Consider the following 25,696-nt stretch of genomic DNA (forward strand, 5'->3'; position numbering starts at 1 on the left):
TCGAGTCATTGGGTTTTTTTTTTTTTTTTTAACTTTTGGGGGAAATAATGATAGACTCAGGCAGTTGAAAAATAGTACAAAGAAGTCCTGTGTACCCTTCACCCAGCTTTCCCCAGTGGTAACATCTAGCATAACTATAATACATACAATATCAAAAAAGAGAAATGTATGCTGATACGATCTACAGATCACATTCGGATTTCATCCCTTTTTATCTACATGCACGTGTGTGTGTGTGTGTGTGTGTGTGTGTGTGTGTGTGTGAGATCTGTAGCTTTCAGCAATTTGATCAGCCATAGAGACACACATAACCACTACCACAATCAAGATTAATCACCACATTATTTTGTACGCCTGAAACTGATATAATGTTATATGTCAATTTTAACTCAATTAAAAATGTTTTGCGAAGATGAATCACCACAAAAGGACTCTTCATGATACCCCTCCCCAGCCGTCCCTTACCCCTGACAACCATTAATCTGTCTCCACATCTTCTAGAAGATGTTTTATAAATGGAATCCTAGCGTGCATAACCTTCTTCTTTCTTTCCACTTGTACATTCTAGGCAGATTTGTTTCTATTCACAGAAACTGTTCCTTTTTCTTTCCTCTGAAGAAATACTCACTTCACATATGTGTCTCCCATACAAATGTCCATGTGTGGAAAACCTTCAGCCATGTGGGGAGAGTGGGAGAAGGGAGATTCCCAATTTCACATTTGGTAGTTACTTTCCGCAGTGGTAACACTTGTTTTCTGGTACTAGCCTATAGACACATTATATGGTTTCAGTAGGCTTTTATTTTATTTATGTATTTATTTATTTATTTATTTATTTATTTATTTATTTATGTATTTATGTATGTATGTATGTATGTATGTATGTATGTATGTATGTATTTATTTATTTATTTATTTATTTATTTTACTGGACCAAGCTCTACCCATATCTCAGAGAAAACTGAGATATTCCAAAAACTGGAATAGTTTCCAAAGGCTGAAGTGGAAAACAGTCTGTTAGCTGGTGTTTGCAAATACTCTGTTGACACTGTGTAGACAAATTTGACTTTGGCAAACATTGTGCCGATCGGGGATGACTTACCTGACCAGGATCAGAGAAACAAAAATGTTTGAACTTTTTTTTTTTTTTTTTAACGTTTATTCATTTTTGAGAGACAGAGCATGAGCATGAGCAGAGGAGGGGCAGAGAGAGAGGGAGTCACAGAATCCGAAGCGGGCTCCAGGCTCTGAGCCGTCAGCACGGAGCCCGACGCGGGGCTCGAACTCATGAACCATGAGATCGTGACCTGAGTCGAAGTCAGGCACCCACCCGACTGAACCACCCAGGCGCCCCTCTTTTGCCCATTTTTGAATTGGACTGTGTCACATGTTGCTGCAGAGTTTGGACAGTTCTTTATACATTTTAGATAGTAGTCCTTTGTTACATATGTGGTTTGGAAATATTTTCTCCCAGTCTGTAATTTATCCATTTATTATTTCCTTTATGGATCATGTTTTTGGTGTCATAGTCTAAGGACTCTTCACCTCTCCTGAGGTTGTGGATATTTCCTTCTGCTTTTTTTTTTTTTTTCCTGAAAGTTTTCGAGCTTTGCCTTTTCCAGAATGTCACATGGCTGGAAGCATACAGGATGTGGTCTTTTCAGGCTGGCTTCTCTCACTTGGTGAAAAGCATTGATGTTTCCTCCACGTCTTTTCATGGCTCGGTAGCTCATTTGCTTTTAGCACTGAATAATATTTCATTGTTCTGGATGCAGCACAGTTTATATATGCATTCATCTACCGAAAGACATCTCGGTTGCTCGCAAGTTGTAGCCGTTTTGAATAGAGTTGCTCAGATATCTGGGTGCAGGTGTTTGCGTGGACTTAAGTTTTCAGCTCATTTGAGGAAATGCCCCGGAGCGCAATTGCAGGATCGTATGGTAAGGGTGTGTACAATTTTGTAGGGAACTGCCAAACTCTTCCCAAGTGCCTGCACCATTCCGCATTCCCACCAGCAGTGGACGACAGAGTGAGGCCAGCCACACTGAACAAGTCAGGAGGCTCTGGAGATGTGGCTTCCTCAAGAAATCAGTGCCGAAGGACACCTAACGTGTTTGGTCGTCAGGAAGGGAGATATAAACAGGCTGAGCAAAGTTCGGGGATGAATTCGTGAGCAGTACAGAGAAAACTAAGTAAAAGGGAAAATAAAGAGAGACAATTCTTAACTTCAGGGAAAACGAAAGTTGAACAGAAAAGGGGAACAGATGCATCCAGCCTCAACCCCTGCTCCCCACTTTCATGGTCGCTGAAGAAACTACCGATTGTCACAGCTCCCACTGTAAAACATACAGTATCAGCCTAGAAGTTTCTTGTGAGTTTGGGTATAGAAATAGGTCTCGGGGTCTCCCAGGCTAACACCCCACCCCTTGGCAAACTACGAGAAGGCTGTATAACTATGGTTACTCACAATAACCATATAGATGATCATACAGATAATCATATCAAAAAAGGGTGTTACTCATAACATAAAACAAAAGGGTTTTCCTGTTCTGGTAGCAGAGAAGCCTTCCCTAAGGAAGAAATGATTGAGAAGGAGAAATAACCAGGTGGAAAAGGAGGGGAAAGCATTCCAGGCAGAGGGAACGGCATGTGCAAAGGTCCAGTGGCAGGTGCAAACTTAGATTATTCAGGAACCTGTGCAGAGCCCAGTGTCCAGACAGGAGGAGCCAAGAGATACAGGTTTGTAGTGAGGCACGGGAAGCAGGCACACTGCTAGCAGGTGGCTGGAAGGAAGCTTCTGCCTATTTGGAAGCTTCCAGGGAAGCTTTTTTGAGGCCCAGCTCACCCTCAAAAGGCTGAATTAACTGGGTGAAAATCAAATAATCTGGCTCCCGGCTGGCCCCCTGCTGGTCAGGACAAGTCAGGACTGCCTTTCTCACGACTGCTTCAGAGACTTGCGGATATTTTTGGTATTTATGGTAGCAGAACATTTAACTTCCTAAAACGTCAGTAAAGTAATGCTGAGGGGCAACATGAAAAAAGAAATTAAGTTATGCAATTAGTTGGAATAATGGGAAAAGAAATCAAGCAGCTTTTAAAAGAACAAAAAAAAAAACCCCTTCAACCATAAACTTATAAAGGCAATTTTTTTGCATATTAATTTTATTTTTTTTAATTTACATCCAAGTTAGTTAGCATATAGTGCAACAATGATTTCAGGAGTAGATTCCTTAATGCCCATTTAGCCCCTCCCCCTCCACAATTCCCCAGCAACCCTCTGTTTGTTCTCTGTATTTAAGAGTGTCTTAGGTTTTGTCCCCCTCCGTTTTTATATTATTTTTGCTTCCCCTCCCTTATGTTCATCTGTTTTGTCTCCGAAAGTCCTCATTTGAGTGAAGTCATGATATTTGTCTTCCTCTAATTTCACTTAGCATATAATACCCTCCAGTTCCATCCACATAGTTGCAAATGGCAAGGTTTCATTCTGATCGCTGAGTAATGCTCTATTGTATATATATACCACATCTTCTTTATCTGTTCATCCATCGATGGACATTTGGGCTCTTTCCACACTTTGGCTATTGTGGATAGTGCTGCTATAAACACTGGGGTGCATGTGTCCCTTCGAAACAGCACACCTGGATCCCTTGGATAAATACCTAGTAGTGCAACTGCTGGGTCTTAGGGTAGTTCTATTTCTAGTTTTTTGAGGAACATCCGTACTGTTTTCCAGAGTGTCTGCACGAGTTTGCATTCCCACCAGCAGTGCAAAAGACATCCTCTTTCTCCGCATCCTCGCCAACATCTGTTGTTGCCTGAGTTGTTAATGTTAATATAAAGGCAATTTTTAACACAGGCATTCATTTCAAGTTGCCGGACAGTAGAGAAAGGGAAAATTAGGATGACGCAGGGAACTCGATCCTTACTGAAGTGGGGCCATTCTCTGTGCGGTTTTGTAACGTATTTCCCCCACTCCTCCTGCAAAGCTATAGCATGGTGGAGATTCACTCTTCACCTTTGTAACAATGGAGGAAATGCCACAACCAAGTCAATGGGTGGCTCTTGGCAACATTTTCTCTATAATGTCATCTCAGTTACTAGGAAAATCATTGGAAACCTGTCTTAGAAAAGTATCAGAGGCATAATCTGATTCTAAACACCTTACATTGTTTCATGGAGATTCTTTTCCGGGTCTGTGCGCATGTGCTAAAACTTCTTTTCATTGCACACAAGTATCATTATTCCCAGGTGGTTTGTGCTAAAGTTTTTTGAAAGTTAATATTCTTCTACTTTGAATACATGACCTTGAGCTGTAGCACACTGATGCAAAACACCAGTATTTTGCCCACCGAGAATGTTAAAATTTGCTTGTTGTTTGATGCCTACAAGGATGGGAGACAGAATAGCTTGCTATTTGAGAATTATTTTTAAAAGAAGCTAATAACTCCAAAGAAGCTGGCACTCCCAGAAAAAAAATTAAACTATAAATCAAAAAGGGGCAAAAGGCAAGTTATTGAGACATACATACATACATACATCAAAAATATTATCTGCCACAGTATTAGTTCTAATTATTCTCTGGGCTCCCCAATTTAAAATATTTTGATAAATGCTATGAGAGATACAGATTCATCTATTTAATTTAATTTATTTGAGTAATAGCACTCAGCTTAATACATTTCCTTTTTTTTTTTTTGATTCACTTCACATTGATCATATGCCATGTGCCAAACCCTATATAATATATAAGGTCTGTGTTATTCTCTGCAGATTTCCCGAATTTACATTTTAATATTTTAGAAGATACAGACTTCGATCATTCTAGAACTATAGTTACTCCATAAATTCTTTCTTTGCTAAATTCCTAAGTTCACTAGCTATAATATTTCACTCTTTTATCATGGAGTATTTGGGGGAGGAGCGTCCTCTGTGGCATGAATATCAGCATTCCATCTTGGGTTTTGCTCTGTTTCTCCACTGGGTGAAATGGTTTATTGACTGTCAATTTGTAAAGTGCTCTCTGGGAGTTTCTGGATGCATGATAGTGGGACCGGAAACATATCTCATTGCCTTTGCTGCCCAAATTGAATTAACATGTGCAATATATCATCTTTTAGCAAGAGTGGATGAAATTCCGGTGAGTGGCCCCATCGCATGGCTGTCCCTACAGAGAGTCCTGACGGAATAGTTGTGGTCTCCAGGGGTCTGATGACTTCCTCTGCTATCTTTTTAGTTTAATAGCTGTTTTCACACACACACGTGTGTGTGTGTGTGTGTGTGTGTGTGTGCATACATTATGTATGCATATAGAAGTACTTGGTTTAAAACCTACTCCTCAGGGTCATGGAAGGAGAGAGGAGTTTCCCTCCCACCCAATCCCCATTTGCTCCTTTTCTTTACCATACCTCCTCTACCCCCTGACCAACCATATTATTTATTCCTTCTGAGTGCATTCAGATTTTCCTTACATACTTACAAGCAGGTATGAATATGGACCTTTGCTTTTTCCCTTTATAAACAAAAGGCAGCCTGCTACACCTATTCTCTCTCAGTAGAAAGTATTCTTTTTTTTTTAAATTTTTTAAAATGTCTTTATTTATTTTTGAGACAGAGAGAGACAGAGCATGAGCAGGGGAGGGGCAGAGAGAGAGGGAGACACAGAATCCGAAGCAGGCTCCCGGCTCCGAACTGTCAGTACAGAGCCCGACGCGGGGCTCGAACTCACGAACAGTGAGAACATGACCCGAGCCGAAGTCGTACGCTCAACCGACTGAGCCACCCAGGCACCCCTTGTAGAAAGTATTCTTATTCTTTTCATTACCTGTATGGTGTTCCATTGTTTTAATGTATACATAAGCCATAATTTATGTAATCAGCCCCCCTTTGAAGAAAATGTAATTTCTTTCCCATCTTCATTATTACTGCAATAAATAACCCTTTATGTCATCGTGTTGCGTATGTGCAAACACATGCGAGGCAAATGTCAGAAGTAAAACCGAGAAGGGTGCCTGGGTGGCTCAGTCAGTTAAGGGTCCAGCCCTTGATTTCGTCTCAGGTCATGAACTCTCCATTGTGAGACTGAGCCCCATGTCGAACTCCGTGCTGGGCACGGAGCCTGCTTAAGATTCTCTCTCTCCCTCTGCTCCTTCCCTACTCGTGCTCTCTCTCTAAAATAAAATAAATAAAACAAAATAAAATAAGTAAAATAAAATGAAATAAGTAAAAGTGTGAGCACTACTGATCTGGACATTTGTAATTTTGAGAAATATTGCCAAATTGCCCTCAGTAAGGGTTGTGCCAACTTACCCACCCATATGTGCTGGTTTTCAGTGGTCTCCTGAAGAGAGAACACATTTTGGTCGTTTCTTGTTTCCCATCTATAAAAATCCATTCATTGAACAAATATTTACCAAGTGCCAGCAATGCCCCAAGCTCTCTTCTTAGGCCCTGGAAATGTAACAGTGAACAAAAAAATTGTCACACAGAGAAACAGATGACAAAGGCAGTCATGGAATATAACATTCGTGGTCATTTAAAGCCTGTGTCACCAACTCACGGGCCACACAAGGAACTTCTATGTGTGAAGGTCATAGGTGAGAGGTCAGAGGGAGGGGTGGGCCCTGTGTAGCCCCGGGGACCGCAGGCCTTTGTGAAGGCCGCAGCTACGGCTCTGCTCTACACCATTAGGTGGTGTGCAAAGAGAAGGCCCATGCTGATAAACCATCCCAGTTTTCAAGAGAAACCAGAAGTCCATATATTTTCCCCCATTTTAAACACTGGGAACTAATTCAAAATTTAGGAACATTTTGGGGACAAATCATTTTTTAGTGTTGCTACACAAGTCGATACTAAAATTTATATGGAAGAATGAATATCTAGAAAAATACTTCAGGAAAAAAAAAAAAAACTTTAATAAGGGCTCAGGGACTAGCCTTACTGGACATTATAACATACTTTAGAGCCTTGTAATTAAAACAGTGTGATATTGGTGCATGAATAGAGTGTCCGGAAGAACAGAATTAAAAGCCTAAAAAATCAACCTGAATACACATGGAAAATTTTTATACAATAAAGCTGAGATTTCAAGTCACTAGGGCAAAGATCGACCTTTTAATAGATGGCATTGGGACCACAGGGTAGCCATGGAACAAAGGAAAAACTAGATCTTTATCTCACACCCCACAGGAGAATAAACTCCAAATGGATCAGAGATCTAATTGTAAAAGATGAAACCATACAAGTACTAGAAGAAAATATGGATGGATTCTTGCATAATCTAGGTGTAGGGAAAGGCTTTCTAACTATGCCTCAAAATCTGGTGGCAATAAAGAACAGATTGATAAATTTGACCACATAAAACTAAAAAATTTCCTCTTGGCAAAAAAACACCATAAGCAAAGTCAAATGATAAAACGGGAGAAAATATTTGCAATCTATGTTGCAGATAAGGGCCAATATCCTTAATATAGAAAGAGCTCTAAAACATGGAGGAGGTGAGATTTAACAAAATATATAGGAAAAAAATGGGCAAAAGACATGAATAGACAGTTCACTAAAATATATAGAGATATTTAAATGGGCCTTAAACATATGAAAATATGTTCAGCTCACATTATAAGAGAAATACAAATTTAAACTATGCTGCGATACAATTTCTCTCCCAGCAGGCTGGCAAAAATTTGAAATATGACAACACATTCTATTGTTGTGGCTGTGGGGAAAGAGGCACTTTCATACATTGCTGGTGGAAATGCAAATTGAGACAACCTTCCTGGGAGGAAATTGGCAATTCCTGACAAAACTATATGTGTGTTTACCCTTCTACACAGTTATTCAGGAATGTATCCTTAAGATACTCCTATGCAGTGCAGCTAAAAAAAGAAAGATACGAGGAAGATCTCTGTAAACTGAAATGGAGTTATTTGCCTCTACATCAAGTGAAAAAGAAAGGTATAAATGAGGGGTGCCTGGGTGGCTCAGTGGGTTAAGCGTTTGACTTCAGCTCAGGTCATGATCTCACGGTTCGTTGGTCCGAGCCCCACATCGGGCTCTGTGCTGACAGCTCGGAGCCTGGAGCCTGCTTTGGGTTCTGTGCCTCCCTCTCTCTCTGCCCCTCCCCCACTCGTGCTCTTTCTCTGTCTCTGAAAAATAAACATTAAAAAAAAAAAAAAAGACAGAAAAGAAATTAAAGAAGGGCCCAAAGAATAATGGGAAGATGTCAAACACACACAAAAGCTAACTTAAACTAATTCCCACTTTTCCCGAACCAGGAAAATCGGATGGCAGTAACTGATTCAGGCAAAAATCAACAGATGATAGAAACAGAGGGTAAATATTTGGCGGGAATGTGGATATTTACATGATCTCAAAGTACCTCCCCACAAAATGCTTTTTATTTAGAAAGGGGAAAATACAAAGGGAAAAAATTTGCAGCGGACAAACCCCTAGGGATGCTGTCCTAACCGAGAGATCGAAGTGAATGATACCAATGCCACAAAGCAACATGGTGGGCCCCCTCACATGACACACCGGTAAGGAAACGATACTTCTGGAGTGTTCCTGCCAAAAATGCATAGCCCACATCTGATCATCAGGAAACAACAGGCAAACCCCTAGTAAGGGATTTCCCACAAAATAACTGGCCTGTACTCCACAAAACTGACAAAATCATGAAAGACAAAGAAAGACCAGGGAACTGTTCCAGATTAAAGGAAATAATAGAAACATGACAACATGATCCTAGAGTGGCTCCTGGACCAGAAAAAATAAATTTTCTCTTTTGCTATAAATGGCGGAACAGGTCAACTGGTAAAAGGTGAGGAAGGCCTACAGATCAGATAATAATACTGTGTCAATGTTGATTTTCTGCTTTGGGGAATGGTACATGGTTATGTAAGAGACTGTGCTTGTTTTTTTAGGAGATATTCACCGAAGTGTTCAGGGGTAAGTCTGCAACTAATTCTCACGTGGTTCAAATGATAATAATATGGGGGGATAAAAAGCAAACATTTGGGGAATCTAGTTGAAGGGTATAACAGGAATTCTTTATTTTTGCAATGTTTCTTTAAGCCTATAATTATTATTCTTTTTAATCCATTGTGAGAGTCTTCCCTGTACAAGCAAAGCCAAACAACAGTGGAAACAACAACCAACCAGGTTTGCCTCCAGCATGGACGCCTGCGCTGCCAGTGGGCATTCTCTGGCTTGGATATTTACATGATTTTGAGTGAGGTCCTGCTGACAACAGCCAGTGCTAGGGCTGGAGAAGGCTTTGCCTGCATCTGGAACTTTTAAACCGACTTAGCACCAACAAGAAGGCTGCAGAGATGGCTTTTATATAATAATAAGTAATAAAGCAGTGTATATCTGAATCAGCCTCTGTTCTCAGAAACGAGGAAAAGCAGTTGAGGTTCAGACAGTCTTGCCCTGTGGAAGTCCTGCACTGCCTTTGGAGAGGTGCAAGCAACCTTGCTTCCCGGTTTCTGGTCTTAGCCATTAGAGCGGTGCCTCATGATCTATCAGGACCTCACCGTTGAAGAAAATAAGTTTGTAGGGGCGCCTGGGTGGGTCAGTCGGTTAAGCGTCCGACTTCAGCTCAGGTCACCATCTCACGGTTCGTGAATTCGAGCCCCTGTCGGGCTCTGTGCTGACAGCTTGGAGCTCAGAGCTCGGAGCCTGGAGCCTGCTTTGGATTCTGTGTCTCCCTCTCTCTCTCTGCCCCTCCCCGACCCCCGCTCACACTCTGTCTCTCTTTCAAAAATAAAACAAACACTAAAAAAAGAAAATATATATAACCAAAAGGCAAAAAGAGACTTTAAAGTTGAATGAAGTTAGGAAAGAAGAAAAATGTGTTTCAGTACTGGAAAGGGAAATGGTCTTGGCATATCAAGCTTTTCTGGGTAGAAAGGAGAAACCAGGTGAGAAGCAGGGGCCCCATGCAGCATATGGGACGGTCTCATCTGAGGGTGCAGCCAAATCTGCTAGAGCCAGGATGTGTTAAATCAGTTTGCAGACCGATTCAGGGGACATTCGTGCCACCTCTCCCTTCTCACCCTGCAATTGCTGTTTCCAGATTAATCAGTCCAAAGGCCAAGGGAGCACATACCAGGAATACTAAACTCAGAAAAGGAGGTCCCCTGATATCTGGGCCTTGGGAGGCAGGGAAGTGTTACTCAAGGAGCAGAGCAGGAGCAACATTCTTGGCAGAGGGAATAGCATATGCAAAGGAGAGACACAATAGATAGGACACAACTTTAGGGCTATGTCATACTCTCTTGCCGCTTACCTCCATCTCCTCATATTTCTCCTGGAATATTCCACAGATAGGCAGTCTGCAGCTGTGAGCTGAGAACATGTCTCCATTACCTAGCGAACACCCATCTAGCAGGTTCTGGGCCTCAGGCCTCGTTAATCAGAATGTAGCAAAAAGTGCCCATTTCAGTCCCTGATCACGTGCTACTTGTCCCAGATGAATGCGTCTCCACTCAGGTTGAGGAGGCTTTATTCACTATTATGTTTATCCCCGAACCCTTTCCTAGATTTCTGTCGATGCCATTTCTTCCTCAAATAAATCAAGTGCACTCACCTTCTGAGCCACACTGTTTTAGGCACAGGATCCAGGTCTGCAAACTCTTCTGGTAATGCCTTGCCCTGTAATCTCAAGCAGCTGCTTCCTGGACCGAAGGAAGCCCAGACATGAGGGAAACCATTGCCATCTCAACTCCGCTCTGGCTGTGTGACTGGGCGAGCCTCTTGGCCTCTCTGATCCCATGTCCTGCCTGTAACAAGCCATTATTAATTTCTCCATCTGACAGAGAGGTTGTGAGCGTTGGTGAAGACAGAGTCCCTTGTGCTTGACACACCTACAGCCACCGTGGGCTCCCCTTCAGGCAATCTTCTACACCCCAGGAAATGCCACCACTCCTCAAGAGCCAGCTGGACAAGGGAAGACCCAATTCTGACATCTGTGGGGAAAGAGAACACAGATTCCGCATGCTTCACTCCGTCCAATCCATTCCAGGGAACTGCAAAGGAACGCAAGGCTGGAAGACCAAGTTAAGTTTTTAAGTGATCAGATTCCTTGACGTTCTGCATGGGGGCATCCCCAAGCCCCCAAGCCCCTGGTCCACAGCCTGCCTTCCTCCTCCCCCCGACACGTGAGGCACCATGGCCGTGCATGGGGACTCTCCTCTATCTGTCCATTCCAGCTGTACTCTTACCCCCGCTCCCCCATGTTTGCAAACAGCCGCCCTTTGGCCGTTCCTCACCAATGGTGAGGTCAGCCCTCAAGAAACAGATCCAGGGAAGACATGCCTACTGATCTTAGCGGTGGGTTGAGAGCTGTTTGGGTCGGAAATTCCAGGGTTGTGGGTGCTCTGAGTATGTTCTAAAACAGGGCTGGTGGGTACACAGATTGTAGGTAGTCACATGCCCTGTGGTCCTGCAAATTCCTCCTCCCCTGAAGAAAGGGAAGCCTGGGGCGAGGGCATGGATAGTGCACTCCACAGTGCCAGGCCCAGGGCGAGGGCTCCTCTTGCTCAGGTAGGACAATACTGAAATGGGACTGGACATCTGACCTATGAGCAGCCTAACCAGTGACTGGCCGGTGACCTAAGAGGTGGCCTGGCGCGAAGACTCCTGCCCAGAGAGGATGATTTGGCAGACTGTACTTGCCAACACTTGCCGCCACATTTCTGTTCACGTGTCTGTCACCTTGCCATGCCCCGCCAAGAGGTGGGGTCTATTTCTCCTCCCCCTGAACCTAGACGGGACTTTGCGGCTTCCTTGGTGAGCAGAAAGCAACAGAAGCCATACCGGGTATCTTCTGAGACTAGGTCATGAAATGTGATATGGCTACCCAACTGGGCTCTCTCTCAGAGGGCACTCACTCTGGCAGGTCGGCTACCAGGATGTGAGGAAGCCCACACCACCTGAGAGACCATTGGTTTAAAATATGGGTTTTGTTATCATTCACATATGGTGAGGCCAACGGATCAGAGGGTGACTGCCATTGAAAAGACAATTCGTTACACTCATAGTTCCCAAGAGAAGGGGGTACACCATGCCATGGGGTGGGGGCTCAAAAGGAAGAGCCAGGGTTGGTCAGGAAGCAGACTAAGAGAAAGGAAAGCTGTGACAAGAGACTTTATTGTGGTTTCCATGGAAAGGTACAAGTGAGACAGCCTCAGCCGGTTAAGGATCGGCTAGTTTGAATAGTGTCCGTGGGCTCTGGGATGCACTTGGCCCTGAGGTGATTAGGGAAAGGGAAAACTGGCCTGGAGTGTAACAGCTTCATGAGGGAGTGGTTGGGGCGGGGAGATGAGCTCTGGATTGGTTGGTTTGCATGGGAAAGATGTGCGCACAGGTGAGTTACTCGCCATCTCTAGGAAAGAGCTAGCCCTGGGAGGCGCAGTCCAGCCAGAGTCAGCAAGATCCCAAGATGTCGAAACGTCAGAGTACAGCAAGTGAAAGGCATGAGTAATACAACCATTAGATTTTCCAGTAGCCTAAAAGTCTCAGCCAGCGTCAACTGTGACGTGAGAAAGTGAGCCTTCTGACGGCCCCAGCCTCAGCCTTCAAGCTGTCCAGATGGCACCATGTAAGGCAGAGGTGAGCTATCTCTATCAGGCCCTGCCCAAATTGCAGATCATACGCAGTATAAATTTTTTTTAAGTCACTAAGCTTGGTAGTAAAATTTTACACAACTTGAACAATGGTAATGAGCTGAACTAAACAGACTCTCTCTCTCTCTCGCTCTCGCTCTCTCTCTCTCTCTCTCTCCCCAGAATTGAAAATGGGACTTGAGAGCATTAGTAAGTTGCTAACAGGAAGACAGGTGATTAGACCCAAAGAGAAGCAGGGATGGAAGATTTGGCTGAGTCACAGTCATGACAAATGACAAGAGGGCTGGTCTGGAGTGCTTCTGATCCTGAATGACCCAGTTTCCTGAGGTCAGCAGTGGGACCCAGTCAGCCCCGAGGGCCGTCGGGCAGTAGGTTTCTCCAGAGTCTAAGCTAGGTTCCCATGAGGCTTTAGATGGGGCAGAGACCCCTGCTCTGGGACCCTCACCCCTGTCCTTCCCTACGAGTGTCTCCATTCTTTGCAGCCAAAGGAGCCTCTCCCCCTCGGGGACACACGGTACCCAGTCAGAGCTTGGCATAAGGTAAACAGTCAGGATGGGTGACACCCACCCACCTTCTCTCCCACCAAGAGCCGCCAGGGACTTAGAGACAGAGACAATGTTAAGGAACTCTGTGGATTCTCTAGGTCTGGCCAAATCTAGGTGACTCGTATCTTCATTTCTCAAAAATTTGCTTTGAACATTTAAAACATCATTGTAATGGTTCCAAAATGTCTGGAAATTTTACTTCCTCAGTCTCATCTCCAAGCTCAGACCAGGATAGGCATCCCCTTCTGGTCTGCACTCTTTCTTTCTGGGCCAACAGGCCATCATCTACCTGAAAAGCAAGGCCCAGAGAGAGGAACCTGGCCTGCGGCCTCCTTCAGTGGAGACAGGGTCCCCAGCCTAGCACTCAGGTGTGGAGCACAGGGGGTGCCTCCCATGGCCACCTCGGCAGCAGAGCAGGACCGGTGGTTCATTGGGGTCAAGAGCCCCATCTGGGAACGGGCTCCAGCGGTGCATGTGGGACGGCTGCGTAGAAGGACAAGGTGGAGCAGGTGCACCTGGGAGTGTGCTGGGGGAACGAAGATGTGTGTGGCTCGGGGTGGGGCTGTTTGTGTCAGAGGACAGGCTAACATACTGACATCTTTTTTTCACGCTGTATTCTCTCCCCCAGTTCCAAAGCAGAAAGCCCAGCCCTCTTCTCCGGCCGGGCCTCTGGGGAAGTTTGTGTGAAAAATAGAAATAGCAGACGTTTCCTTGGTTTTACTTGTGATCACGTACGGGAGGGACAGGCCAAAACAACCAGGAAGGTAGGAGGGGAACTGAACGGTTCAAGGGGAACTGAAGAGGCACGGTAAGGCTTGGCAGGGCTGGACTTCGAGAACCAGAGGCAAGGGAGAGAGAGAAAAAAAAAAAACAGGCATGCCAAGGTGGAAGAAACCAGCCTGGGCAGAGACAACCTTGTCATGTGTGTGCCCTCTGTCCCAGCACGTATATGAGCCTGTGTACAAATGAGTTTGTACCTGTGTGTGCCAAATGTGTGTCTGTGACCAGACCTGCCTGTGAAATATCTCATGCCACAGACTTTGGGCATGTCTGGGTTTGTCTACTTCAGCTCCAACTCAGCCACTGCAAACACAAGTCAGGGAATAAAAGGGGGACCTGTGGCTGGGCCAAAGCCTGGGCCTGGGTAGCCTGGGTAAGAGAAGCCAGATGCCATCAGCTAGGCTAGAGCAGGCTCTACTTGCCTGGGCAGGTGATGCCTGGTACCTCGGGACATAGGAGAAGCATTGAAGGGGCAATCCATGGGGTGCTAAAAGTGTGGGGTCCCACTTCAAGGAGCTCATTGGCTCCAGAGTCACCAAATCAATCTGGGACTCGGGGACTCTCTGGCCCTTCAGGAACCAAAGCCACTCCCACCAGTGGGCTGAGGGGACACAGGGCTGCCTTACGCACCCTGTTCTAATAGCTATTCCTTGGTAACCGAGTTTCAGGGGAGGACCATGCCCTCCCTCCCCCCAGGACTCCCAGGGAGGATGTGAGCACAGGGCCGTGTCACCTTATCCTACCCCGGTTCTCTGGGCAGGGCAGGTCTGGGATTTGGGAAGTAGAAGGAAAGTGGCTAGGATGTCCTCCTCCGCAAAGGCTTCTCGGATTTCTGGGTGCCCTGAAGATGCACCAACTCAGCCTCACGGGCCCGAGAGTCTGTCTCAGGCCAGGACGTGTCTTGTTTTCAAATTCCCCGAACACTTCCTAACCACCTACTTTTTGCCTAGGGTCCTCTTCTCAGTGTTCAGGACCCCAGCTCACTGGCCTATTCTTTATCGCCTGTGGCCAGCATCACCAATGCCACTTCATCTTCTAACCAAGAAGACTGGCTGCCAAGTGGGGCCCAATGCTTGTTTCCCCTGCCCTCTCTGCCCTAGACAAGCACATGGGCCCTCACGTTCCTGAGCTCTTTTCTGTTAATACCCTGGGGGAAACTGAACAGGAGTGCAGCCCACGACAGCTCGGTGAGGCAGGGGACAGGAGCGAGCCCACTCTGGCTATGGTACTGAAGAGAAGGGAGAGATTTCCCTTGGCCCAAGGTTCTTCCAGCTGCACGAAAAATTAAATTGACATGAGACAGATTAACGGGTGGAAAAAAAAAACCCCAGGTTTTCTTATGTGTAGATGAAGGCCCAGTAACGAAATGGAGACCCAAAGAAATGACCAAAGCAGGGTCTTTATACTTTTTTAGACAAAGAGATAATAAATTTGTGAGGAATTGACCAGACAAAGAAAAAACTTTGGGTTGGACTAGTAACTTAGTAAAAGTAACAAGGCTTGTTCTGAGCTCTAAAATTCCCATCTCTGGTGAGAAGGATGTCTCTTTACCTCTTGGTACAGGTAGGGTACCTTTCACCCAGGAGATTTCTTTCCTGATTTCAGGGGGACAGAGGGTCTGAGTGTCCTTCTCGCACAGGCTGGCTTTCAGGTAACTTTTATTTAAAATAATAACTATGCCAGGGGTGCCTGGGGGGCTCAGTAAGTGGAGTGTCCAACTCTTGATTTCAGTTCAGGTCATGATCCCAGGGTCATGGGATCAAGCCTTGGGTACCTGAGGAGACTGCTTAAGATTCTCTCTCTCTCCCTCTGCCCCTCTCACCATCTCACACGCTCTCTTGCTCTCTCTAAAATAAATAAATTAATTAATTAATCAATATGCCAACGTGGCACATTCTGGAGCAGCCCGCCCTTGGGCCCTACATTATTCATCAGGGAGCAGGCAGGCAGTGAGTCCAACTTCCATATCCAATTGGCACATGAAAAGGACCTCACAACATGGGGGCCACCAGGGGGCAGGCTGCACCTGCTGGACCACTGGCTCATCTGGGGGCCTTATTCTTGGCAGTAGTGTCTATAGGTGGCAAGGATGCTTTGCACAGGTCCCACACGGGGACAGATGGAAAGCATCCCTGGGGATGACAGCAGAGGACAAAGATGGCCAGGATGCCAGGTGTCAGTGGACATAGGCATTTGGTTGGAGGAATCTATGTGTGATGAGGGAGCAGGAGTCTTGGAAAAGAAGAATCAGGATGTTGTGGGAGCAGCATGGATGTTAAGGACAAAAAGATGAGCTTTTGGGGAGCCCTCAGGAATGATGTCCTGGGCAACCTGCATGGGAAAGACAAGACAGGGCGTCTTGGGCATAAAGAAGCCCTCTGGCTTCCCTAACTATACCTGGATCCTCCAGCTCATAGGAAGTTCGTAAGTTCCCCCTGGGGCCTCCACATCCTTGAGTCAGAGGTGCTGTTCCCAGACCACTGCAGCCCAGGCATGTAACCCTTGTTTGGTTACACAAGCCAATATAGTCCTCGTTGTTGCTTAGCCTGGTTTGAATTGTTTTCCACTTCAACTCACAGATCTGAACAAGTTTCTTAAATGCTACCTGTTCCTTGCTCAAGAAGTATCAATAGCGCCAGATTACCCACAAAGTTGAAGTCCAAACTCAACCTGGCTCTCAAAACCCCAATCTCTTCCTCCGTCACGATGTCCCACTATTCCTCAGATGGAGCTTTCTCTGTGGACGCCGTGGTTGGAAAAGTCCTCTTAACTGGGACACTGTGGGCTCAAAGATGCTTTTGCCAGCATCATATCCTCTGTGGGGACTCCTGGACTACCAGGAGAATAAATCAGTTCTACTCTGTGCCATCCTGATTTTCCTCTGCGTCTTCCATCAGGCCATGAGTCTCTTGAGGGCACTATGTCTACTGCCTTTGGCCCAAGCCTGGCACACTGAAGGCATCCAAAAACATACCTGAAGAATAAATAAATGACCTCTGTGAGTGCAGCCTGTCCTGCATAGCTAGAATACGCCTTTTTTGGAGCTGATCCGACTCTGGGCTGGTCCACTGTAGGGGAGAACTGCCACCCACATCTAGGTCCCAAGGTCCTAGGTCCCAAGGAACCACATCTAGGCAGAGACACTTGTGAGCAGACTCAGGTTTGTATCCACTTAACTGACCGCCAGGAATCTCTGCCCAGATCCCACTTCTACTCCTTTCCCAGCAGGAGACTTGCTGCCCTGAGCCAGCAGCACGTGCAGCTAGAATCCAAGAAAGACCAGAAAAGCTGACACTGAGATAGAAACTAAGTAACAGACACAAAACTCAAGATTGAGATGCCCACAGAGAAGACAGAAAGCTGACAAAGCACAGAGCCTAGACAGCAGAGATTCAAAGGCAGAGAGTAGGGCCAGCCAGGCTGGGAATGGCAAGTCCAGAGAGCATCCCATCATCTCCTCTCTTGATTAACACATCTTCTGTGGGTTTTCCCTGCCTCTTGCACTGCCTCTGACCCAATCTGTTAGTAGGATTTTTTTTTAATTTTTTAAATGTTTTATTTCTTTTTGAGAGAGAGAGACAGAGTACAAGTGGGGGAGGGGCAGAGAGAGAGGGAGACACAGAATTGGAAGCAGGCTCCAGGCTCTGATCTGTCAGCACAGAGCTGGATGCGGGGCTCGAACTCATGAACTGCGAGATCATGACCTGAGCTGAAGTCAGACGCTTAACCGACTGAGCCACCCAGGTGCCCCAGTAGGAACCTTCTAAAGACATATCTGAATATGTCATTCCCACAGCCCTCAGAGTAAAGAAATCCCCGATACCTCTCCTGAGTTACAAGGCTCTGCTTGACATGAGCCCTACACACCAGAGCCTTCAACCCCAACCACTGTGAACTTTCCCCCAGGTATGCTCTCCCTGGCCGCTCAGCCTGAAATCTAGCTACTGTTCCCTCTAGCTGGGACACTCATCCTCCCCTGCCTCCTCCCAGTCACCCATTTCATACTCAGTGTTCCTTTGTCAAGGGCAGCCTCTTTCTCCCCCCCACCAGCATTCTTGCCCCCATCCCCCAGCTTCTGGTCCAACTGTCCTCCCCCACACTGGAGCTCCACCCCAGAGCTCTACCAGAGTCTGCAGGCCAGGCTGACCTCACCCTCTATCTTCCTACCTGCTCCTGTCCTTGGCCTCATGGGGCCAGGCTTGCCAGTTCTAGGGCCATGTCCCACTGCCCTTGGTACCCTAATCTCTGCCCCCGCTCTCTGTGCAGCACTCCCTTTTGAGTCACGGTTCTTCCTACATCTTCCATTTGCCTTTTTTTTTTCCTAAATCTTATCCACTAATTTTCTATTTAGATAAAAATTAAGTTAATTTAAAGAAAAACATTAAATCGGGCATATGGTACAAGGACACTGCATTATAATAGTTTGGGGAATGAGACTCAGATAACATTTCAGTGCTCTGTTCAGACCCCTGAGATCCCTTTTACTGTTTCTGGGCATCTCTCTCTCTTGGACTTGTGCTTTGGCCTCCGATGGCTGGTACCTGTCCTCAGGTCACTACGTCTGCTTTGATTCCATTCCCCAAGAGCCCTAAGTGTCTGGGGCTTTAAGCCCCCTGAATCCCAGGGACAGCCCATAGCTTTAACTGGACATGTGGGAACATGACAGCCCATTTCCCTAACCCTCATTTCAGCCAACTCTGAGAGCCTGCCTAGAACAGAACCTAACACATAGTGGGCATTCAATAAATGTTTGTTGAAAGAACAAATGTAGCCACATTTATTTTTTTTATTTTTATTTTTTTAATATATGAAATTTATTGTCAAATTGGTTTCCGTACAACACCCAGTGCTCATCCCAACAGGTGCCCTCCTCAATGCCCATCACCCACCCTCCCCTCCCTCCCACCCCCCATCAACCCTCAGTTTGTTCTCAGTTTTTAAGAGTCTCTTATGCTTTGGCTCTCTCCCACTCTAACCTCTTTTTTTTTCCCTCCCCCTCCCCCATGGGTTTCTGTTAAGTTTCTCAGGATCCACATAGGAGTGAAACCATATGGTATCTGTCTTTCTCTGCGTGGCTTATTTCACTTAGCATCACACTCTCCAGTTCCATCCACGTTGCTACAAAAGGCCGTATTTCATTTTTTCTCATTGCCACGTAGTATTCCATTGTGTATATAAACCACAATTTCTTTATCCATTCGTCAGTTGATGGACATTTAAGTAGCCACATTTATTAATCTTATCCTCTGTAATTTCTGTATTTCGTTGTAATTTGTGTCACTCTTAGCTTTTCCCATCTGACATCAAAAAGCATTTACCTATATTTGTTTTATTTATTTATGAATTAATTTTTTTAAATTTTATTTATTTTTGTATTTTAGAAAGAGAGCGTGTGTGTGCGAGCAGGGGAGAGAGACAGGGGGAGAGAAAGAGAGAGAGAATCTTAAGCAGGCTCCACACTCAGCATGGAGCCCAACGTGGGGCTCCATCTCAGGACCCTGAGATCATGACCTAAGCCAAAATCAAGATCAGACACTCAAGCGCCTGAGCCACCCAGACGCCCCTATGAATTTTTTATATTTAATTATTTGATCCTTCTGGATATGCTGTTAAGGACTGAGATAAATGTATTTTCTTCTCATGACTAATCAGGTGAACCAATAGCAATTCTTGAATCTTTCCTTCATCTATCAAACCAAGATACTATCTTATCTAAGACTCATTCAGTGAGGCATTATGCAATCATTTATTATGGTAGTTATAAATGATTATGCACCGCATGGAAAAATGCTCACCTTATAATTTTAACCATGATATTTTTATAGCTACATAAAATTATATCAACATATTGGCAAGGACAGGGAGAAGTAGAGAAAAAATAGACATATTTAAGGATGCTGATAGGGCTGTGGGTGATTCTTCTCTTTGATTTCTGTGAATATTTACGAAATTAAAAAAGCCCTGAAACTTTAAATGAACATAATATGGAGGGTAAGAAGAACTTTAAAAAGATAGCAAGCTGTTTTCTTGATTGAGCTTGAGACAAAAGCTTCGGTGAGGTAGCTTTTTGTTTTTTGCCTTTTTTTGGAGGTGATCTCAGAAGTAAGCTGAGGACAATGAGGGATGCAGGTAAGAGAAACTGGAGGGTCCGGGGGGGGGGGGGGGGGTCATTGTTTCAGGAAAGGCCAGACCCGAGGAGCTCTGCGTGTGAAAATCATGTCCTTTGGCCCTGTACCCTTGAGCGCTGAGCTCCTTCCCTGCCTCAGCTAAGTGAGTAGACCTTCTGGAAGTCCCCCATGCAAAAGGAATCAAGGCCTCAAGCGTGTGGATCAGTGAGTCCAAATGCTCCCATCACCTTGCCCTGGCTAAAGGGACGCTGCCTCGACCAGGCACGGGGGATACAGATCTCTGTGGTTACACACTTAGAACTGTAGAACAGTATCTGGCTGCAAGACTCCTCTGACCCCTGAGAATTCTGCATTTTAGAAACTGAATTCAGAGAACATTTGAATTCACCAGGCCCTGGGCCAGCCCTACCCTCGTGACAAATGTAAAGAGCATCACGAGTAGGAACACGGTTAGTCCTGGGTGCCATGGGGCCCCAATCTGGTGCGTACCCGGGAGGGTTAGGCAGGGCATGTCCTGGAGCCTGGGCTGTATATACCCCAGGGCTTACGTTCCTAACCGACAGGGCACTTCACTTCCACCTTCGTATCTCAGCTACCCCCCGCAATCTACTGGGTCCCAAAGGTGCTCTTAGACGAACAGGTACACAAGCATCAACACGTACCAAGGCAACCGGCACAGGACCCATCCACACGCACAGAGAGCCAGGATGTCACTGGAGGTCTTGGATTTGGGGGCACAGCACAACCACAGGCGGCCCCAAGTACCTCTTATAGCAGCTCTCCTTAAGTGCCTTCCCACCTGTCTGGCCACAAGAGCCCTGTCGAGGGGCGTCTCCCACACCGAGACCCTCACTGCGCTCCACCTGGCGCAGAAACTGGTGAGGTGGGCCGGTTGCCCCCCGCCAGAGGGCTTCCGGGAGTGTACTTGAAAACTTTGGAGAGGCTCGCTGCTTCCCTCGGTGCGCACGCATCCTGGCTGTCACCAGCTCCGGGAGGTTCGGGGGAGCGAGAAAGGACCTACTAGCGTCACGTCTTTTAAGTCACGACGGGGTTGAACGTGGCTACGAGGCCCGGAGTGCGCGCGCAACCCCGCGCGGGCAGGCGAGGCTCTGTAGGCCGCAGGTCGCCCCCTCGGCCTTGCCGATCACGTCACGCTCCGCAGGCCCTCCCGAATCGTCCTGATTGGTGGAGAGCGCGCGCGAGCGCTACCGCTCCGCCCCCGGACCCGCCCTCCTGCGGCACTGCCCCGCCCCCTGGTTTACAAGGCTGGCCGTGTGGCTTCCAAGTTGGAACGCGAAGGCGCGGGCGCGAAAAAGCTCGGACCCTCCGAGGCCGAGGGGCCACTTAGCCGTCATGCACGCCGTCGCTCCAGGCCTGACAGTAGGTGGCTGCTCTTCAGAAGCACAGTGCCTGCTCAGCTAGGCCCGCGACCGGCCCCTTCTTCTCCTCAGCCCACGACCGGCTCCCCCACCCCCCTTATTGCAGAGCACCCGGAAATGCCCATTGCCCAGGCCCCCCTCGACGCCGATACCCACACGTACCAGGAGACTGGTCCTCGAGGACCCGCCGCCCGACTCCCAGGCTCGCCCGACTCCCAGGCTCTCGGGCCCGATGCGGATGCGGGTTCCGCCGGCACCTCACGCCTGGATCCCCCAGCCCCGACCGCGGACGCCCCTCCTGACTCCCCGCTCACTCCTGGCTCCCCAGGATTCTCCGCACTCTGGGACCCCTCTGCCGCCCCGCGCGCCCCCGGGTTTTTCCTCACACGAGCGTCCGGGACCCCTCAACGGACCTCCTCGGCGTATGAGGGCCCACTCCTTAGCAGCCTCTACCTCCGCACACCGCTGCTCTCCGCGCCCTGATCCCTGACTCCTCGGTCCCCGCACCGGGACGCCCCTCACCCAGCATCTCCCCCCAGACACCCCCACGGAACCCCCCCCCATATTCCTCCTCCGGCCTCCTCGCGGTAAACATCCCTCCTCAGGGCCCAAACTCGCTCCCGCAGCCGTGCGAGCCCCCCTCGGCCCCCGGGTCCTACAGTGCACACCCCCTCTGAACCCCACCCGCACGCCCGCAGGCCCCCGCTTAGCTCCCAGCGCCTGCCAGGCTCCCCGCACCTCTTCCCCCAGCCCCGGGCCCCTGGCATCCACCGCCAGAACCCCGCCGAATCTCCCGCACCGCGAGCCCTGCGCCCCAGTCCTCCGCCCGAGACCCCCTCACGCACACGCGCGCGCGCACACACACACACACACACACACACACACCGGCGCGCACGCCCCTCCCGCCCTCCACTCACCCCTCCGTCTCACCCCGCACCCCTCTCCCCTCGGGCCCGGCGGGCAGCGCCGGGGGCGGCGGCGGAGGCCGGTCCCCGGGCCGGGACACACCCACCCGCCCGCCCTCCTTCTTTCCCTCGCTCCCTCCCTCCTTCCCGCCCGCCCTCCCGCCCTCGCTCGGCGCTCGCTCCTTCCCCCTCGGCCGCTCCCGCTTCCCGCGGCGCCGGGCCTCCCGCTCCGCCTCCCCGTGCGCGGCTCTCCCGGGCGCGGCTCCGGGGTTCATGGTGACGAGGCGGCGGCCGCTCGAGCCCAGCGGCGGCGGCGGCGGCGGCGGCGGCGGCGGCGGCGGGAGCTGGGGCGCGGGCCAGGGCCGCCTCTCCCTGAGCGCGGGGCCGGGCGGCGGGCGCGCCCAGGCGGCGGCGGCGAGCGCCCCCCCGGCCCGCGGCCCCGCGCGCCCCCCGCGCCGCGCCCCCGCGCGCCTGGCTTGCGGGGGGCCGGGCCGGCGGGCGGACGCCGCGCCGCGCACCCATGGACGGCCCGGCCATCATCACCCAGGTGACCAACCCCAAGGAGGACGAGGGCCGCGCGCGGGGCGCGGGCGAGAAAGGTGAGCAGGGGCGCGGGTGAGCAGGGGCGCGGGTGGGCGGGCGCGGGCCGGGGGCGGGCGCACTCCCCGCGCCGCAAGAGTTGGCTGCCGCGCGCCCGCACGGGCCTGGGGGAGGGGTGCGCCCGCGCAGGGGGGTGCGTGGGTGTGGGGGTGAGCCCGCAGGCGAGGCTGTGAGCGGGTGGCGGTGACCCTGACGCGCTGCGAGTTTAGGTTTGCGCTCCACCAACGGAGAAGTTGTGAGCGTGTGTGTGCGTGTGTGTGTGTGTTGCTGGCAGGTTGTGAGTGCTTGTGCCCTTTGGGTTTTGTGTGTGCACGAGACAGAGAGGTTGTTCAGGGTGTGTGCGTCTACCAGAGAGGTGCGGAGGATGCTGTGCACCTGACAGGTTGTGAGTGCGTGTGTGTGCACTTAAACGTGTGTGTGCGGACACGCCAACTGAGAGTGTAGGGGTGTGTGTGTGTGTGTGTGTGTGCACCTCTCGCAGAGGTTGTGAGTGCATGTTCTCCTGCCAGGCCGTGAGGTTCTGTATGTACCTTATGTGCAGGTTTGTATGTAGCCAAGAGGTTGTGGAGTAAGTATGTGTGTGTGTGCATGAGCGTGAGCCTGCAGAGAGGTTGTGTGTGTGTTCCCTACTGACGGGAGTTTGTGTGTGTGCATGGTGTGCCTACACCACCAGCTGGCAGGTTGAATACGCTGTGTCCATGGACTGGAAGGTTGTGTGTGTTTGTGCACTCACGCGAAGGCTGTGGCCTGTCTGTGCCATATGTGTGCACCAGTGAGGCCGTGTGCATGGGTGTTTTAGTTGGTTGTGCAAGTGCTGGGGAGGCAAGGTGGGGGGGAGGCATTGCCTAAGCCATTCCCCCTTTTTCGACTTCTGGTCTCAGTGACAACAGCCCGTTGGGAGTGTCTGCTTGGTCTGATGCTCCCTGGGCCCTTTTAGGGCTGACCTCTAACACAGACTCAGGGAGCCCTTAGGGTGCCGGGTGTGTCCCTTCTCTCTGTGCTGCAATGCCTGGTTTGATTTTAGCACATTTGACCCCATCACCCACTTTTGTCTCCTCCTCGTTCTTTTTCTTTGTGCCTCTGCCCCCCTCTGAGACTTGATGTCCCCCTTTCTTATGTGCCCTGCTTATTGTCCCTCTAGTGAGTTGTCCTGAGGTCTTTGAAGGGCCAAGGAATCTGGCTTGGTCTGTTTTGGTGACTAAAGCCTGCCCCCCTCTCTTCCTGCTGTGAGCCCCCCAAACACCTGGACTGATGTCAGGAGCAGCCCACCAGGACACCCTCCCCCCACCCAGCCTAGCCTGGCTACGGCCAACTCTGGGAAAGAATCAGATTTCTTTCCATGTGTTATGACCCTTGCTGTGCCAGCAGGGTAAGGGGTGCAGCCCATCTGAGGAAGTGGGGTGAAGGTGGGAGGAGACAAGCCCCTGTCTCTTTCCAAGCAGGGACCACTGGGCAGGCCCATCAGAAAAGGCAAGAAACCGCCAGAGGGACCCCCAGATTGGGGATTTGTCAACCCATTTGCACTTTCGTAAACCAGGAACATTATGTGTCTGCAGACGCGTTTTCTTTCATGCGGAATTAGAAATCAAACTCCCCCAGGCATTTTTCTGTGCCTAACAAACTAGCTACAAAACTAAGCGAAGAGGGTGCTTCAGGTCCATCTGTATGTCTCTTTGGGCCCAAGTGGGCAACACTTGTTCTGACCTTTCTGCCATCAGGACTGTCAGTTGGAGCCCTGACCTGTGGGCTCTGGGCCTGGTGTGTCCTCTCATCGAAGGTTTAGTGGGAGGCACGAAGGTGGTTTGGTGCCTCTGCTTCTCACCCACTCTGGATCGAGTGCTTTGCGTGATGCTTTGCCAGAGCGAGAATCCACAGCTGTTATGAAGAGAGGTGTGGCATAAAGCAGAGAAATAAAGCAGGACCTTAGCCCTCCTGCTGCCCCCAACCTGAGTCTAGGAGTGGGGTCCTCCCCAACACTCTCTCTTCCTCTAGCTGCTAGGCTTTTTAGAGTCAATCTATCCAAAATCCAAGCCACGCACAAATCGTCAAGGATGGTGCTTATTCTATTCAACCTGTTTACATTACTTTTCATGGCGATCTTTTATTATCTTTAACAGCTTATTTTGTTTGTTTTCTAGTGTCTGGCTGGCTGATTGTTATCTGATTAGGCCAATACTTGCTGCTCGGGGGTGGGGTGGCTAGCCAGTAGATTCTTCTTGCCGAAACATTAAATAATACTTGATTCAGTTTTTCACTTTTAAAAAATGGAAAAAAAATTGGTCAGTTACGACATGGCAATAAACTTCAGAGCCAAAATTTGGAACAGCTTCTTCATATTCGTACATCACTAAATAGGTTCGGGGATGTTTCTAGCTTAAGCATGTTGATCTGTTTAGATGGGCACAATATAGTTTACATAATTTTAATTTTAGGTAAACGCTTAACCATTTTGTTTTTATTTGTGGGGCCTGGAATGTTGTAAGATTTTGTGGGAGGAAAGAGACACACTGTGGGTTTCAAAAAAGTTTACTTTATCATTTATTCTGTAAAACAGGAATAGTAATGAGTGCTTTTGTGTTTGATAGGAGGGTTAAATGAGATGATGTATGTTAAACCTTTCTTTAGGTATGGATTTGTAAAACGAAGAATAATAACACATAAATACTAAACGTTGGCTCTGGTGTTTTGCACGAACTGAATTACTCCTTGACACATTGCCACGTGGTGGTGCACTCC

The 25,696-nt window shown here is 48.5% G+C and overlaps 1 protein-coding gene and 1 long non-coding RNA gene across 4 annotated transcripts in view; one reads left to right on the forward strand and one right to left on the reverse strand.

The window, feature by feature from the left end:
• Positions 1-3,129: 3,129 nt before the first annotated feature.
• On the reverse strand, positions 3,130-22,011 carry LOC147577058 (uncharacterized). Of its 2 annotated transcripts, none has more exons than XR_015255943.1 (5): positions 20,739-22,011; positions 10,863-11,042; positions 10,586-10,778; positions 6,307-6,447; positions 3,130-3,815 (listed from the first exon to the last, which is right to left on the reverse strand). It is a non-coding gene; the product is annotated as an uncharacterized LOC147577058 (long non-coding RNA). The 2 variants fall into 2 exon arrangements; XR_015255942.1 differs by having other exon boundaries at positions 3,130-4,382.
• A 793-nt stretch (positions 22,012-22,804) lies between these two features.
• The window catches only part of CTDSPL (CTD small phosphatase like), a 122,124-nt gene continuing 119,232 nt past the window's right edge, over positions 22,805-25,696 (forward strand). For both annotated transcript variants that reach the window (XM_086720439.1, XM_086720441.1), the window contains exon 1: positions 22,805-22,959. In XM_086720439.1, the coding sequence (XP_086576565.1) occupies positions 22,881-22,959 (79 nt within the window). In that variant the 5' untranslated portion in view covers positions 22,805-22,880. The remainder of the gene's footprint in view (positions 22,960-25,696) is intronic.

Source organism: Puma concolor, chromosome C2, assembly GCF_028749965.1.
Source record: "Puma concolor isolate L17-30 chromosome C2, mPumCon1.1.hap2, whole genome shotgun sequence".
NCBI lineage: Eukaryota > Metazoa > Chordata > Mammalia > Carnivora > Felidae > Puma > Puma concolor.